A 17,635-nucleotide genomic window follows, 5' to 3' on the forward strand; every position below is an offset into this window, starting at 1 on the left:
ATTAATCTCTGTTCTCCCCCCCCCCTCCCCGTGCCTCTGTTACAGTTCCTTTCATCATTACTAAAACGTGCTTTGTTTGTTACATTTATTTAATCAAAACCGCTTCATTTGTGCCATTGGCTAAAAGCCCCGAGTTTCTTTTGTTCGGTCCTTGTAAAGTTATTATGGACCATACAGTATGTACCAGTTGGTCCCGAGTGAAGTACTTGGGCGTGCATCTTGTCAAATTTCCAGTTTGGTAACATGGTTCAGAAAGAAGCAAACATAGGAAAACAGTATGTAATCGTGGTACAGAAATACCGATTAAAGAAATTACGGCACGCTGAAACTCAAATTCCTTGTAGAGCCAAATGTCTTAAGAGCCTCTGTAATCATCACTGCTGGGACAAGTGCTTCTCTTCCTACTAGATATGCAGATATAACTACAAAATGCAATGGAAATCTAGTTAAATTAAGGACTGCAAATTTGGTCCATACTTACTAAAGCTGAAGCTGAATTCTTGATTCAAGAGTGAGAAGTCAGTTAACCCTGCAATAAATCATTTTTACGGTACTTCACTACATACATGCTTGGCATCTAAAAACTTCACAAAACAGAAGTACCTATGTACTGGTACATGCCCTGTATGGCAAATAACATTTTATCACATACATCCAATTCTGTGAGCAACTTGATTGTTTTATATTCAATGTAAAATAAGTATATGCAACTCTTAATTGAATGTAAACATAAGTAAAAGGTAGGTGAGTCACTTTTTTGTAAGAGTATTTCTTTTCCATCTTTTCTAGTTGGAAATGAGTATTTTTGGCATGTCTTTACAGATAATAATAATAATAAACACCAAAAAAAAGAGAAAAGGAGAGAAAGAGACATGACATACAAAGTATACTTTTGTTTCTTCATGATGTATCTGAAAAAATATCTACAAGAAATACTAAATTGCCTTTCCTAGCTTTATATTTTCCTTATTCTTGTCATTAACATGCTGCTCCTTAATCTTTTCCTGGTTATATTTGTGAGATGTACGTTTCTGTAATGTTACTCTGTGTTAGAGCAGTAATTCCATTTTTCCTGAGCATTTTCCTTTTGTCCACCCAATTTACAAACAAATGTATGCAGCTTAGAGTATTTTGTACATTGCCCTTCAAAAATTACCCTTCCCAACATTTCTTCAGCAACTAATCCCACATATAACTTCCAAATTTTCCTAGGTTAATTTCCTCATCCTTAATTTATGATTTTTTTTTTCTTTTTCATATCTATGTATTTTGTTCTGCTAATTGTTCGTTTGACTTCCACTTTCATTTTCCGTATTCTAGAACTCCTGGTAGACAGGTCAAATTTCAGCCATCCATTAATTTCTCAATTGATGTGTTTAGAACAAGCTTGAGACTTTTAGGGGAAACCCTTCATTTTCTAGAAGCTTTTTATGACCCTGTGGAATCTCATGTGACATTTGTTGCTTTGGTGGGTTAAAGGTTAATTAAAATGACTCATTTAAAATTAGTCCAGCCCTCTGAGTTTTGCATTTCTTGCTTTCTTTTCTGTTTCGCTACAAGTTCTCTATTTTTCTTTGCTCCTTTTTTTTTTTTTTTCCTTCTTATTGTATGTTTCCTTCTTTAAAATATCCTTTGTTGTGTCTTGCCCTTCTTGCAAACTGGCGTAACATTTTCCCTCTGTCCCCTGAATAGGACTGGATGCCACTACTCCAACCAGTTCCCATGAACTTACTATTCCCAATGATGTAAGTGGACCAATAGTCAGTATCACTTTCTCTTCTCTCACTCTGCCACCGGAGGGGAAACCTCTCGGGTTTGGCTGATTTGTAAACACTAGTCGCCAGAATAAACTGTACGGCATTTAGTCTGTTGGGGAGGGGTATTAGGGGTTAGTGAAATGCTGGACAGAAGCGGCAGAAGTGACTGTCCCCTCTCGTGTCAGGCCTCCAGGGACGCTGGTTTAGTTGCACGACGGTGCCAGCGCCGCGGTGCTTCGCCGGACTTGTTAAAGCCTGGGTGCCTGCTGCTTACAGTGGTCTTAGATGAGTTATCAAATTCATCTCTCAGGTGGCACTAGCACAGGCAGTCTCAGCAGAAGGGCTAAAAGGGGTGGAAAAATGTGCAGCCCCGGGTGCTGTGTGTTGGGCTGGAGTCCTCCGTGCCAGGGGATGGAGAGCTTGCCCCACAAGAGCTTGCGCCGTGCCAGTCTCCGCTGCACCCCTCACTTATCTGAGACGGCATTTTTCCTGAGCAAAAAAGCTACTTCAGTTATGTAAAGGTGCAATACAAGGTTTATCTGAAAAACAAGGGCTAAAAACATTCCTGCTCCAGCAACTCTGGACAGGCTGTGATGGACAGACCCAGTCTCCATGAGCAATATGGTGCTGAATCTTAAAACAGCTACTCAAAATGCCCAGCTGATACGTTGCGTGTTGTATAAAAATGCCTTCCCATTTTATTCACTTTCATTGCAAACGGCTGGGGGTGGGGGAGGTGGGTGGTGTTCAGTTTTCATTACAAATGAGTCACTTGGAAAATGGAAGATTTCCCCTCCAGTAAAAAAAGCTTTCAAGCATGAGTGGGATCACAAATAGCAATTATATTACTTAAGAGATACTTAGAATATTGTGTAAGCCCTATTAAACTCAGTGGCAATGATTTACAGTAAGAAAAAAATACAGAATAACGAAAAAGCAAAGGTGTGAGTGCTGTGATTTCGTAAGCTTTCTGTTACTTAAAAGATGCCCTGCTGATTTATCAGTACCTGCTTTACAACCCAATTTATTGTATGTTGAGAATTTTATGGGAGCACCCTATTTATCCTTGCAGTGCAAGTTTTTTAATCTCACTTTCAGGCAAATGTTGGTTTTGCAATCAGTGATATAAATCCAAGGTCACTCTTCTGACTCCATTTCTCTCAGGGTCCATAACAGAGAAAGAGAGGGAGAAAGTTGTCCTTGTGTCCTGTAGTGCAGTAAAAAATTAAAAAAACCCATCATTTTCTCATCCAGGAGGTATGAAATGCCCCGGCTCAGCACTATCCTCTGAAAAGCAAACACACATCCGTGCATTGTTTCTAATAGAAGATTTTTCTGGCTACGTAGTGCATGTCTTGCTGTTGTTGCCAAAGGAGCAAAACCAAGGCCAAAATGGGGTTAGGCTTAGAAACAGCCTGCAGGAGCTCTACAGGTGGTGAAAGGGAGTTCTGACGTTCGTATGGTGTCAAGGTGTGCATTAAAGGACCGAAAGGCATTAGTGCTGCCCACGTGCGCTGCGTGCGTGTGTGTGTGTGTGTGCACCCGGTGCTGCAGCACTGACGCAGAGGGGAGGAAGGGTTCTCGCATCCCATCGGGCATCAGGGGCTGCTTGGGAATTTTGCAGGGGGAAAAACAGTTTCCCCGTGCGTCTCCCTGAGGCGTTCGCTCTGCCTGTGCCCTGGGCTGTCCTCAGGCTGCAGCAGCAAGAGGGTACCGTCCCTGGAGTCTCCCGGCATAATCGTGCATACCGGTGTCCTGCAGCCCCATCACCGCTGCAGCAAGGCTGCTCTCCAGGCAGCCCAGTGACAAAAATGAGAATGTGAAGGAGATGGAGGGACATGGGTCAGAGGGGGAGCCAGGTGGGGAGGCACCAGCACCCGTGTTTCGTGTGTGCCCTGTCAGTCAGATGCTGTGCATGGAGGGAGGTCAGGGAGGGAGAAGCAACAGCAGTTGTGCAGCAAAGCCTGCATGGGTAATTTGACTTCGCTTTCCCAATAAGCATCTCTTAGTCACGGTTTTGATAGACAGACAGTCGGCATGGCACGATGATTATTTATCTGGTTGAAGGTGAAGAAAGCTGCAGGCCCTGGCACGGGGCTGTAGTGCAGCCCCGAGGCTACACGTGGCCAGTCCCCTGCCTGCCCCGACTCCAGGGGTCCCCTGTGCTGCATGAGTCCCCCAGCTTTCTTATCGCATGTGCTTATGTGTGCAAAAGTCCAGCACACACGAGAAGAACATGAGACTTGCAAATATCTACATGCTCCGCAGCTACCAGAGAAGTCAGTGTATATCTACATGTGCTACACTTATTTTTTTAAAACCAAGGTAATGATAAGCACATAAAGCCAAAGCCTCAGTAAGAATCTGATGGAGCAAAACCAGATATAAAGAGAATAAGGAGCTCAGACTTTAGCCTAGTCTACAGAAAGTAGATATTAATAGTCTTTTACAATTTGCATAGCTTCATATTAAATTAAATTTTCTTCACTCCCTCTGGCATTAAGGCAGTGACAGAAGGTTTTTTTTCTGTTAATAATAATTCCTGTAACAACATCATGCTGCTTTCTTCATACAGTATGCTGATAATTGCAGCTAACCTGTTGCTCAAGAACAAAGAGATAGCGGAGAACAAAGAAATGCATTTTACAGAAAGTTATTTTCCACATGCTAAAAGCCGAGGCTTACTCTCCAAATAATGAATTCAGAAGATTTGCCTTTCTAGGTTTCCTCATAACTTCTGGGTATCTCCAAAAAGAAACCAGAGAGGACATTTCTCTAGGTCCCTCTCAGAAGTCACTTTGATCCTTATCTAGTATCTCCTTTTCCTCATCAAAACCTCTAATGGGGGCGTTTGGTTGCCTTTCTTTCCTTGCTAGGATCTTGTCTGGACTTCCACTGCTGCCTAAGTTACACAATGTAAGTGTGTTTCACATAAATCCCAGAATAAAGTGGCGTTAACAGTGGCAGGTCCTTAAGGGAACAGAAGGGATGGTATCCCTGGGTAGCTCATTGGGCACAGATAACAGATGTCTTAAGATTTCATGATCCAATCCCCCAAAATGCCCATTGAGAGTAAATGAACAAACCAATAATAAAAAAAAATCTGTCTCATTAAAAATTATGCATATTTTGCATATTTGTGGGAGAGACAGGCAGAGGCAAGTAACAGGAAAACAACTTCCCCCTCAGAAAGCACCAAGAACATTTTAAGAAAGCTATAAATCTGATCAATACTCCATAGAAACAGAAATGTCAATCCATCCAAGTTTGAAATGGCATACTGAAGAACTACCTTTCTTTCTCCATGGAGCCAGAAGTACTTCCCTGCAAACAACGGAGGGGGACCCCCATGTGCAAAATGCTCTCGGAGCAGCCCGCGGTGAAATCCAGCACCAGCTCCGCGTGATGCTCCAAGTAGGTCTGCGTGGCGCTGCCTCTTCCACCAGCGGTCACTGGGGAGACTGAGCTCTCATCTTTGCAGATCGCCAATCCATCACCTGCCAGGGGGGAGAATCAGTGCAAGCCTTTAAGGAGAACATAAGGGCAGTGTCCGACCCTAGCTGTGACTTCCAGCAAGGCCACCCACCACCTACACGTTACAGGAAAATTGCACCTCGCCCTCCCTTCAGCTCTCTTCCAGAAAAGTCCTGAGAACAAGTGCCATGTTCTTATAAAACTAAGCTGCTGGCTAAGTCCATCCGTGGCTCAGAAACTTTCCAGTTGTATGAAAGGGTTTAAAAGCAATGGTTAGGCAAAGACTTACTAATCCACACAAGATGTGCTGGGAAAGGTCCTGCAGTAGTGTAAGTAAGTCAAAGCGCTTCTGCTGAAGGCAAGGGATCTGTGGATTCAACCTCAATAAATCTACCTTACTGCTGAGAGCCTCCCATGTAATAGGGAAATAATGCCCGGAGCAAAAATACAGAGTTAACCAGATTCTATCAATTAGCAATGTTTAAGGGGATGTGTTATCAAAAAAAAAGTCATTTTTATCATTTTTTATGTTTGCACATGGCCTGATTTTTGTCTCCCCTTAATCTAAGAAAATGCCATTTGATTCCTCAAGTAGACCTGTCCAGATGAGATCAAGAATCAGTAGAAAGATTTTGCAGACTTAATATCCATCAGAAGCAAGTGAGACTGTGGGACAAGGCACTAGTTAGCATTAAAAGTAATTCCCCCCCAGAACCACCTACTGCTCACTTTAGGGAACAGGATGGGACATGGTGATGGGCCCTCAATAAGTTGAAATGCACACAAATCTGCAGAGTCATTTGGGTTACACAACAAGTAGTAAGAAGGCTCATTTCTGAACATGTTTTCTCAGTTTTCTATATGACTTCTTGCAAAGCCTGTGAAATTATTATAGTCCAGATTTTGCATTATCCTGGCAAGGGAAATAAAGTTGTTGTTGTTATTATTATTATTATTATTATTATTATTATTATTATTATTATTATTATTATTATTATTATTATTATTATTATTTCTTAAGAGGCACAGAGTATTTAAGCATCTCTTTCCAGGCCCTGCAGTAAGTCTGTAAAGAACTGTAATCATACCTCAAGAGATTATTTCTCCCTATAGAGGACTCTGCCCCAGCATTTCTAACTAAAAAAAACCCCAAACCAACCCAAACCTGGAACTAAGAAAGCCTGTATCTTTACGAAAAACAGTTGAAGAGTCTCCTTCATGATGAGCACCTGCTTGCTCAACTAATGCAGAGGCTTTGCCAAAGCCAATGGATTTGCTCTGGGTTGGTGGTGGGGAACCAAGGGGAACCACGTGCACCCATGGACAGGTATGATCAACCCCTCTGTTCCGGACAGCAGATACCAAGTTGCAGAGGCTACTTCCTTGGCCCTTTTTACCAGCACTACATTCATTATAAGAAAGGAATCTGATTTTTTTACCGGTACTTAAAAGAAAGTGAGCTCCGTGCCACTTCCTGTGAGAAGCAGTACTCCGCAGCATTGGACTTGGATAATAAACCAAAACCTAAAAGTCTGATTGTTCCCAGTGCTGCACAGAAGTAATGCAGTGTGATGGACGTAGAGGAGCAAACCTGTAGGAAACACCCAGCAGGAAGCTGTTATTATTAAGCTCTGACAATGACTTTAGCATTATGGGAAATAAATATATATTTAGCATTTATATTTAGCCTTATGGGGAAGAAAAAAAAAAATGCAAGAGATGGACCTGAACCAGAGATGGCATAGTGTATTGAGAGAAACTATCAGCATCAGGAGTTTGGGGTGGAAAGAATCACAGTAGACCTTCCAGTCCCACCCTTTAAGAGTCCAGACTCCTGATTCAGTCCTGTTTACATTGGTACCAACAGAACTTTGCTGAAGGACAGAGTAAAACTAGAAAAAGGCAAAAAGCAGAATCTATGTTTTAGGGTTGGTTTGTTGGGGGTTTTTTTGGCATGAGGAGGAATGAGGTACACTGACGTAGGGTAAGACAGATTGGAAGCGGTGCAGAGAAAGTGAAAAAGGAACAGGTTTTTCCCTGGTGCTCACAGTCCAAGGAGGGGCTGCCAGCTGGTTTTGAGGTGTACGGACAAATGGTGATACACACAACACACGAGCAAGCTCTGCAGGTCACTGCTATGGCTCTTCCCGGGCAGCAGAAGGAGAAACGGGTTCAAAAAGAAATTGTCAGACAAATAGAATCATAGAATCATAGAATCATTGAGGTTGGAAAAGACCTCTAAGATCATCGAGTCTAACCATCAACCCAACACCACCATGCCCACTAAACCATGTCCCTAAGCGCCTCATCTACACGTCTTTTAAATACCTCCAGGGATGGGGACTCCACCACTTCCCTGGGCAGCCTGTTCCAATGTTTAACCACTCTTTCAGTAAAGAAATTTTTCCTTACATCCAATCTAAACCTCCCCTGCCGCAACTTGAGGCCATTTCCTCTCGTCCTATCGCTTGTTACTTGGGAGAAGAGACCAACACCCACCTCGCTACAACCTCCTTTCAGGGAGTTGTAGAGAGCGATGAGGTCTCCCCTCAGCCTCCTTTTCTCCAGGCTAAACAACCCCAGTTCCCTCAGCCGCTCCTCATAAGACTTGTTCTCCAGACCCCTCACCAGCCTCGTTGCCCTTCTCTGGACACGCTCCAGCACCTCAACTATTGAGCATAAAGGCAGAGATACCAGCTGCTACTCAGGTAGTCTGTAAGCCTTAGGTGGGAATTTGGGATACCAGCAGAAACTTTGTTTTATACCTCACACTGTTTTTATCCTTTTTTCTGTAAGCGTGTGCTACTGCCACAGTCAGAGACAGGCTGCTGGGCTAGGTGCACATCTGATGTGAGCTGTTCCGCTCAAGTCTTGAGAGAGTTAAAATATATATTCATACACATACACATATTATGTGTGTGTGTATGTAAATATGTGTATATTAGATATATTATACATATATATATTTATAGTATATGTATTATACTATAGTGCATAGTAGGTTTGGTATAGGCTACAGTAGGTTTGGCTCCTCTCTCACATAGGCCAGCTTTAGCACTTATTTTCTGGAGAATTGCATCTTGATTTATTCCGTAAATGAGAGTAACGCGCTCTGTATGTTGAGCAAGCAGGTGAGCATCAAAAGTAATGCAGCACCTAAAGTCCTTGAAAACAGCTATATGTTTACTGTCCTCCACGTTCCCTAACTCCGTCTACTGAGCTTGGAAAAGCAGCAAACCCATGTCTGTGAAACAAGCAGCATTGCATGCAAGGTAGCAAATTTCAAAGTCTGGGGAAGCTTGCTTTTGTGGTGAGGGACTTTTGTGGGACTGAATTACACAGAGCCTGCCAAGTCATGTGAAATGGCCAGCTACGGAACGACAGGGGGGCAGCTGACAGCATTGGAAAGGTCACTCTTGAAAAGAGATACGTGTTTGGATGCAATTTGACATGGCTTCATCTCGAAGCAAGGCAGGGCAGGTGTTTTTATGTAAAACCAAATGTCCATGGCCTGATTGATCAAAGGTTTGTAGATGAAAACCAGTCCCTTGAACTTCTTCCAGAACCCATCAGCTCTTGAATATTCAGATGATAGTGCACAAATTTCAGTGTAAGTAAGTAATATGTAATAGGAAAGGCACCCCAGAGAGAGCCCAAGCACCCCAGCACTATTCTCCCTGCATGGCAAATGGAGAAGTGTATTCTGTCTGAGCTGCAGGTTGTGTCACGGCTTGCAGAGCACGTTCAAGTAACCTGTTATCACAGCAACAAAGGATGACTTTGGAGAGCTTCAGACCGATGGTTACCGAACCTCTCTTCCAGATACTTGCATCACCAATGTCTTTGACCGGTCTGGACTGAAGCCTCGCTACTTAATTCAAAGTCAGCTAGGAGACTGCAAATTCTTTCTACTGACACACCTGGGTCCCAAGCCTCGTTGGAGGACCCCCAACACATACAAGTGGCAGCCTCCTGAGTGACCCGGCAAGTGCCTTCTCAGAGCTGGTGAACCAGGCATGTAAGACTATGTCTCACAACGTGCCTGAAGAACCAGCAGTCCCACGCAGTTCCTCTACTTCGAATGCCACAATGACAACCATGCCTGTGAACTGGACTGCTTGAAATTCTTCTAAATAATACATTTTTATATATTTTTGCATGTTTTTTTACACCAAGTAATTTTATCAGATTTCCACCCTTCTGCTTTGGGCAGACTGAGGGAATATGCACAGTTTACATTTTCCTGTTGACACTTAGGACATAATTATTAAAGCAACCAGAAGCATATTCAGATCTGCACATCGGGTGAGAAGTATCAGAGGAATCTGAAGACGTGACAGGCACCATAACAGCTGCTTCACAGAACCTAAATCCCGGTCACTACTTTATAAGCTCATCAGTAACAACAGATGGTTTCTTGACCAGTCACTTCAAGATCATCATCGCAAAAACAATTAGATGCTTGTTGTGGCAGAAGGAAATAGTGACAGCCTCCACTCCTGTTGGCCATTTCAAGCCACTCCGATATCTGGGGGAAAAACTCTAGCTAGCAGTCAAGTAAAGATGACCCAAGGTTTTTTTCCCCGCCTTGTGCTCCATCCTGCTTCTGCAGTAGTGAACGCTTCTGACCAGATTTGGGTAAATTACAGCTACAGTATGGCATGCAAATGATTCACAGGAACAAAATTATGGAAGTCCGTCACCAGGTTGTAACAGATAAGAGCGGATCTAGTGCTGCCAGCTTTGCTGTACAATGATGGTCTGGTAGGACTGCCTTTGCTTTCCTCACACTGATGGCATACTCTGATAAAACCCAAAACCCACCACTGGCTGGCTCTGGTGCTACCACCTGTGCTCTGGGTGCTCTTCTCTCCTGCTTCACCTTCACTACCTGCGGACCGTGGAGCCCAGTGAGACTGAGGTGTAGGAAGTGGATGCTTAGGGATCCCTGTGCTGCTAACATCTAGTGTATGCAAGCACATTTGTGTGCGCACAGAGACAGGCTAGAGGCTTCCCAGTGAAGCTCACATAGGTCCTTTGCACTGGCACGTGCAGTCACACACTAAGACAGGTCCTCAGATAAGGACAGGGAGCTCAGCGAGGCCCTCCACTTTGAAGAGGATGGGAAATCCTGTGTGCGTTTCCCGGAACACTCTTTTCTCCCCTCATGGGTGCTCCTCTTGTGCTTGGTCAATGTTTCAGCTACCCGGGTACCTGCTTCAGCTTTCTGCTTGTCCCTGAGGATTACGTTGCAGGGGATTTCTGCTTTTGATAAAATGTCTGGACAATGTGAATCGGTTTCTGGCAAGATACTCCAAGTACCAGAAAGGATAACACGTCAGGGCCTGAAGCAGCAGGAAGGGTAGGAGGGGAAGGCAGTGTCTGCATCCTGGCACGTCCTTCTGCCAAACTGGCAACATCATCCCAGTGTCAACAGCCCTGTAAAGTGAAGTTTCCATTTTCTACCCATTCTGGCCATTGCTGAGCTTCTCAGCACCCATCCTTCCCTAACACAGAACAAAAGACACCCCCACACACACACCACCACCCTTACAGAAGCCAAAACTTCTCAGCCTCAGCTGCCTGCTTGGTGCCCACTTGCTCTTGGGGGCTCCCTGTGCCAGAGGAGCAACACCCCGGCACAGCTATCACACTCCCTTACCCCAGCTGCAGTTGCAGCGGTTACGTGTGCTGCTGAACACTTTCTTGAGGTCTTGCACACAGCTTCCAAGAGCTTGTGACTCCACCAAGAGCATTTAAACAACCTTTAAAACACTGTTAATTGAAGAGAACACCCACGCAATTTTACCAAAAAAAATTGAGGGGATCTAGGGACACACACACACACAACTCAGGCTCAGTTTTAGTCATGAAATATGAGTTTTGGTAAGTTTCTGTAAAGGAATGCAGACAAAGTTCAGTCTCTTCCTACACCTGTTTCTGCCTGCAGTTACTGAGCTGTAAATCCCACTGACTTTAATGGCACAGTACGTGGCCAAGTGAGGACCACGTGTGCCCAGGGAGGTGTAGGACTAGCAGCACACTGGAACGGTGCAGAGCCTCACAGTGGCAGTTTTGGGTGGTCAGCCTGACTTCCAGCTGCTGTTCTTGGCTTGCTGCTGCCACTGGCAAGTCAGGCTGGGCTGTGTTCTGTATTCGTCAGCACCACGGCACACTGTCATTTTCTGCCACTGAAGACAGCTTAATAATCTGATATTAAGTTGACACCCATGTAGCAGCGAAACTTGATTTAGAGACATATGACCATAAAGCCGATAGACCGCGCTAGTTATTCCTTCCAAACAGCACAGCAAAAATCTTTTGTTTTGATATTGAGGCTTTCATAACCATGTTTTTATCAATACTACAAATTGCAGTTAAGTGGTTTTTGCTTGTGTCTGTGGCACTAATCTCAGTCTTTGTCCGCTCCAGTTAATAGGCTGCATTATTGGCAGACAAGGCAGTAAGATAAATGAAATCAGGCAGATGTCAGGAGCGCAGATCAAGATTGCTAATGCCACAGAAGGCTCCGCAGAACGACAAGTTACAATCACAGGATCCCCTGCAAACATCAGCTTAGCACAGTACCTCATTAATGCAAGGTAAGTTTGCTTTGTAAGTGATAATGCTTCTGCGAGATTGCTCTGCCTGCTCTCCAGCAAATGTCTGTCCTGGATAGATTCAGAAAGTTGCTTTGCAGTGTCCATTTTGCATAGTATTATTCAATTCCTAATGATTTGTAAAGCCTGTATCACTAGAACCTGTGTTTGCTGTTGGTTTATATGGAAAGCAGCTTAATCTGGTGCAATTCCAGGTACCTGTTGAATGACAAAAGCGGAAAAATTTGAATACTCACATTGACAACCACCTAAAATATAGGTGGATAAATTAAATGACAATCATAAATTCTTTAGAAGAAAATGCTTTTCACAGACCCATTTTACTCTCCTAAATGGCAAATATAGTGAAACAGATTGCAAAACAGATTTAATTTACTAACTGGAAATTGTCATGCAGAATTGATATTAAATTCACATTTGGTTGCTAAAGGGGCACGGGCTTTATTTTTTTTTCAGAGACAGCATCACAAATTTGTAAAAAGCGTTCCCTAATGAGATGGGGTGAGGCTATCTGCTTCTCCACTTCTCAGTGCCAGAATTAATGAAAGGACTGCCTGTTTAGCTCAGCCATTGAGATGGCTTAAGTCTCTATCAGTTTTGATATGATTATTTAGAAGAGTATTAAAATTGATACCACCTTTATTTACAATTATCCTGAGAAGATAGTGCAATGGATATAGTGCTGTCTGATAGATCTACTCGTAAACGGTGGACCGAGGCAATATATTGTGGGGAGGGGGAGTATCTATGTATTTTATTGAGGTTTTTTTTTTTTTTCCTTTTCTTCCCCCCCCAAAAAAAAAAATACGGTGATACGAATCAAGCTTTGTGTTTAACTGTTTGCTGTTAAGGTAGTAGAAAGTATGTGATTTATATGCGGAGGGGCTGTAGTCATAGCAGGCCTACAGTCTTGTATGGTCCAACCTCCTCTCCAGCCCAGTTCTGTAGTGCACCACTGCAAGCCACTGTAAATGTCTTAATGGAGGAAAAGGATGTTTGTGCAGCTCTGTGTTACAGCAAACAAAAGTATTACTTTTTAAAATTCAGTTTGAAAGTAGTTTGCTAGGAAAAGTTATATTGAGGGGTGGCGTTGTGAAGCCTAAGATAAGCCGTTTCCAGAATCCTAAAACAACCTACAGATCTTTTGATTTATATTCTTTGTAGCAAATATAAGTCAATTCCATAAGCCCTGTAATCAAATAAAAATGTGTTCCCTCCTTTAACCCTTAAGGATATGTTCTTCTCTTGGTGTTCAGGGATTCCCCACACATCGAGACGAGAATAGACCCCTTCATTTTTAGTTGCACAAACACCATATGGCATGCATCTGGAACTCAGAAGATAACAATTTAAGATCTTCAAGACAGCTAAAGCATGCAAATAAAATAATGCACTTATTAATGGAGTTGCAGTGAGCTGCTCACCAGAAACTCTAGTGAACAAACCTCTGTTTGACTCACTTTAGAAAAGCCTGGGAACTCTCACACTTCTGTATATTACTGCTTAATGATTCTTTCGATGGAATGGGATATATATGAGGTCTTTTAACATACTTTTGCAAAGAAGAAAACTTCTCAGCAGTCATATACCATGGATACTCTATCTATACCCTGTGAAACCAGAAACAAAATATTTTCTTCCTGTTGAATTTCTAGATAGAAGTCATTTGTTACCATCATCTACAATAAACCATCATATATTATTATGTACCATGTGTTGAAACTGTATTTAGATGAAGTGACTTCATTTGTAAATGAAGACCCTTAAAGTAATGTATAATAAATTAAGCTCTAAGGTAACATAGGACAATAAGGTGGCTTTTTCATTTTAAAAAGTGACAGTGTTCCAGATTTCTCCTTTCACAAGAGAAATTCTTGTCCAGTTAGGTGCCACCGCAGCAGCAGTGCTAGTTTGCAGTCGTACTGGAGGCAGAACTGAGAAACTCTCAGGCAAGAGGGAGGTCTCCTCCAGCTGGGGTTTAGGTGCTTGGGCAGGTTTTCGAGAGGCAGATCTAGGCTGCTGCTGCCTGTGCACGCTGGGAGCCAATTTCAGTGTTCGGCAGTTCTAAACCTGTCACAAGTACTGCCGTCTCTTTTAAAGATGTTGGCATGAAATAAACAGTGTTGGGGAAGAGCTGAGTACAGTGCCTAGGCTGCCCAAGGTATAGTCTGGTATGTCAAAATAATAATTATAATAAATAAAAGCCATATAAGCATTCAGGATAAGGTGGACTTTCTTTTTCTCTCCCCCACAAGATCTGTCATTCTCGTGGATTTGGTTTCCAGGGCCAGTATTTCTGCAAAAATCAGTGTCTCACAGCAGCATAGGATGTAAGGAAAAAAAAGCTATCCACTGTATTCCTGAAACAATCTGTGTGTATCTTTAAACTATCCTCCAACCAAAGTTGCCATCTATAGAATAATTTATCAAGTTGGTTTAAGACTTTTATTGCAATCTGGTGTTGAATATGTACATAATATACTCTAAATTATAGATACATAAATACATTGATACAATATCAAGACAGAGATTTAAATCTTTCTAAAGTATTGTTTTGATTCTGTATTGATCACCCGAGCGCTGACCTCTGTACGAGTAGAACGTGTCCTAGCTTGTTTGCAGTAGAAGTGTCTTTTGTTCCTGTAAAATCTTCTGTCTCTTAACTGGTCTCCATTGTAGTAACTGGATTTTCATTATCCAATTCCATCTTCTAGCTTTTATTAAGAATGAACCGCAGTTTAGGTTTCCTGTGTAATGTTTGACTTTGGCTTATAAATGAATTGTAGCCAGCAGCACTTTCTCCGTGTTGAAGAGCAGTTCCCTGAAGATATTTTTTACTGCCATTTTGATGACAGGTTCATTCACAGAGCTAACAGGACTGCCAAAGCCACACTCGAGCTTTATTCCTTTCACCAGTTTTGGGTAATGCAGGATGTGGCCTTCGGTGTATATATTCATAAAGTGTAGTTCTTCAAAGGGACAGTGTAAAATTGGCACCGTGAAATTCTGCATGAGGGCTGCCTCATCCCCTTTCACATTCAATCTTGTTGCATCTACAATTGGTTTGGGAAACAGCTGCTGTCACAGGACAGCTGATAGCTAACCTGACGTACTTCCACCTTACACGTTACTACCAGTAATAAATGTGAAGCAGGGCAAATTAGAGCTTTAATTGCACCTGTGCGAGTACACCCGAGACGGGGAGTTTGAGTGGCTGCTACCAACACCAGCATTCAGCCTGTGGACTCTATTCTCCCTGCTGGTGCAGGAAAAAGCTCAGGCTCAAATATCATCCACATCAGTAGGAGGTTTTGGTTTTTGTTAAATGCAAGGTAGGCAAATTTGGAGTCACTGAAACACTGAGTCCTGCATTATCTTTCTATATGCCTCCCTCCCAGAATAAAACTGAGTTAGAAATATAAAAAAATTCAACTGTATAAACTGAGTTTTTAAAAAAAAACTATTAAGGTATCACCATGTAACCCCTACACCCCAAGTCGAGGATGTACACTGGAGTTGGATCCACCATTGCAGTGGATAGAAACAAGTATTCTTGATGTAAATCCTGCTGTGTGAGTAGATTGCAAGTAGCACAGCTAACAGCACAAGGATGCTCTTCTCTCTGCAAAGCGCAACTCTGCTGCAAAGGTTAGAAAAATTCTGAGATGCTCATCCATGGGGACAGATAAACACCACAGGTAGAAAAAACAAAGCCTTACCTACTACAAACGGGCCTGCATTTCATGCATTTGCCCTCCTCCCCTCCCAGCCCCGCAGAGAAGACGTGCACCTTCTAACTTCCCAGCAAAAGCCGACGAGGAGTTAATACTCCAAGAGCCCTCTTTCTTTGGGGGGAGGAGAGGAGCTTGGCGCTCCAGCCTTTCCCTCTTCTCCTCCACTCTCCTATCCCTGGCTCACACCCGCTTCAGGTATCCTTTAGACTCACCTTCAGCAGCAGTGTTTTGGGAAGCTTTAGTACAACATCCCCATCCCCTGTATAGTGCTGGTTCATCGCTTGTGTCCTTGCCCTTGTGCAAAGTGGGCAGGCCTTCTGGTCGCTGCCTTTCTCTGGCCATGAACAGACCAGGGGCTGTTATTCTCAAAACTGCAGTTTTGTAAGTCTAAGGTGAGGAAAAGCGAGGCTTTCCCAAGCCCCGAGTAGGGCAACCGTGCTCCCCTGCCTTGTCCTGGGCAAGGAGCCTGGCTACAGCTGCTCTCTAACCCTGCACGCCCAGCCCCTAGCGCCAGCAGGGACCAGCAAACCCTGCGCTGGGAAGCTTCCCCCAGGCCTGGTGGGACTTGATAAGAAAGCAGCAGGTCCTCTGCCACACAGGTCCTCTGCACAGCCGGCCGGTTGCCCGGGGCGTTCCGCTCTGGGAGGGAGAAGCTGCTGCAGCTCCTCGGCTCACCTCAGGAGAAAGCCCAGGAGCCTCACAAGCTAGTAATTACTGAAAAAAAAGCCCCGAACTTGGAATTAATACATGTATAACCGTATCGATCAAAGATTTTCTAACCCATAGTCCTATTTATATGCTAGGCTGCCGTACCTCCCAGCTGGTCACATGCAGAATGCATCCTGAAATTAGTATTTAGGTTGTTCGCCGACCCAAAACCCAGTGCACAAGCTGCAACAAATACACGGCAAAGGGAGGATTTATCTAGGTAAACATTTTGTCATCTGAAAAAAAAAAAAAGCGTCCTTGGAATTACTTTATTTTCATGTGTAAAACTGTACAGAAAAGCCTAATTCATGGGCCAAACTCATCTTGCCTGCCGATGGGTGGAGTTAGACTAAAGTGAAGGTGGTTTGATACCTACATCCTCCAAGGAGCCCGTCGCTGCCTTGGGCTCGGAGGTCGGGTCAATCTGAAGTTCCTCGTGCTGGCAGGGTCCGTCTGGCGATGTGTATGTTGTATCCATGTAGTACCTTGTCTGTCAGCTGGTAAGCTCTTTTATGTTCTCTGTAACCACTGCCACAAGCTCAGAAAGGATACTGCTGCTGTGGAAGCCGGGGTTTTTCAGTCTTCCTTTTTACTAATTTCCTTATAATTAGATTGCATAAATATTTTGTTGTGATTTAAAAAAAAAAAAGTCTGGGTAAAGTACAAATGGAAGTGAACACACTGGCTAATCAGGTTTGTTTTATATGAAAAATGCACATTGACCTCACAATGAATGAAATGAGAACCTAACTTTCTGGAAAAAAAAAACAAAAAACAAACAAACCAAAACATTATGCCTTAGATGGAAGCAGCAAATCATTGCTCAGTCTCCTCTCATCCTAGCAAAATAACGAAGGGTACTATTTATGCCACGAAATTGACAAATTGAAAAAATTACCAAAACCCCCCACGTCCCCCTTTCAAAAATACCGTGATTTTGAAAAGCGAAATTCACCGTATCAGTGCTGGGGAGTAAACTTCATAGTTATTTTAAGTTTTCTTTTAAGTTTTGTTTTTTCCATCTTTTTGCAATTACCTGCATTCCTTAGATTTCTTTTTTCATATGTAAAATGAACTAGCAAACCCCCTGACCTCTTTTTTTTTTTTTCTTTTTTTTTTTGGAAAGAACTTTAGAGCCTCAGTAATGTTTTCACCATCGAATCATGACAAACCCTTTTGTTATTTCTCTTCTTTAACACATAACATGTTCCTCCTTTGACCCTCATTTTCCCTTTTTTTCTCTCTCTCCCTCCCCCTCTTGTCTGTTCCCCTTGTCCACCGATCTAATCCTGCCCTTTCGTGGTTGCTGTACCTCCATCCCTCCCTCCTCCTCCTCCTCCCC

General features: G+C 43.1%; 1 protein-coding gene across 1 annotated transcript in view; it reads left to right on the forward strand.

Moving 5' to 3' along the window:
- LOC103899689 (poly(rC)-binding protein 3) overlaps positions 1-17,635 on the forward strand; it is a 53,611-nt gene that overhangs the window by 35,544 nt on the left and 432 nt on the right. Inside the window, exons 10-11 of the mRNA XM_009280197.1 lie at positions 1,693-1,745; positions 11,664-11,833. Coding sequence (XP_009278472.1) covers positions 1,693-1,745; positions 11,664-11,833 — 223 coding nt within the window. The remainder of the gene's footprint in view (positions 1-1,692; positions 1,746-11,663; positions 11,834-17,635) is intronic.

This window comes from Aptenodytes forsteri, unplaced genomic scaffold, assembly GCF_000699145.1.
Source record: "Aptenodytes forsteri isolate BGI_AS27 unplaced genomic scaffold, ASM69914v1 Scaffold114, whole genome shotgun sequence".
NCBI lineage: Eukaryota > Metazoa > Chordata > Aves > Sphenisciformes > Spheniscidae > Aptenodytes > Aptenodytes forsteri.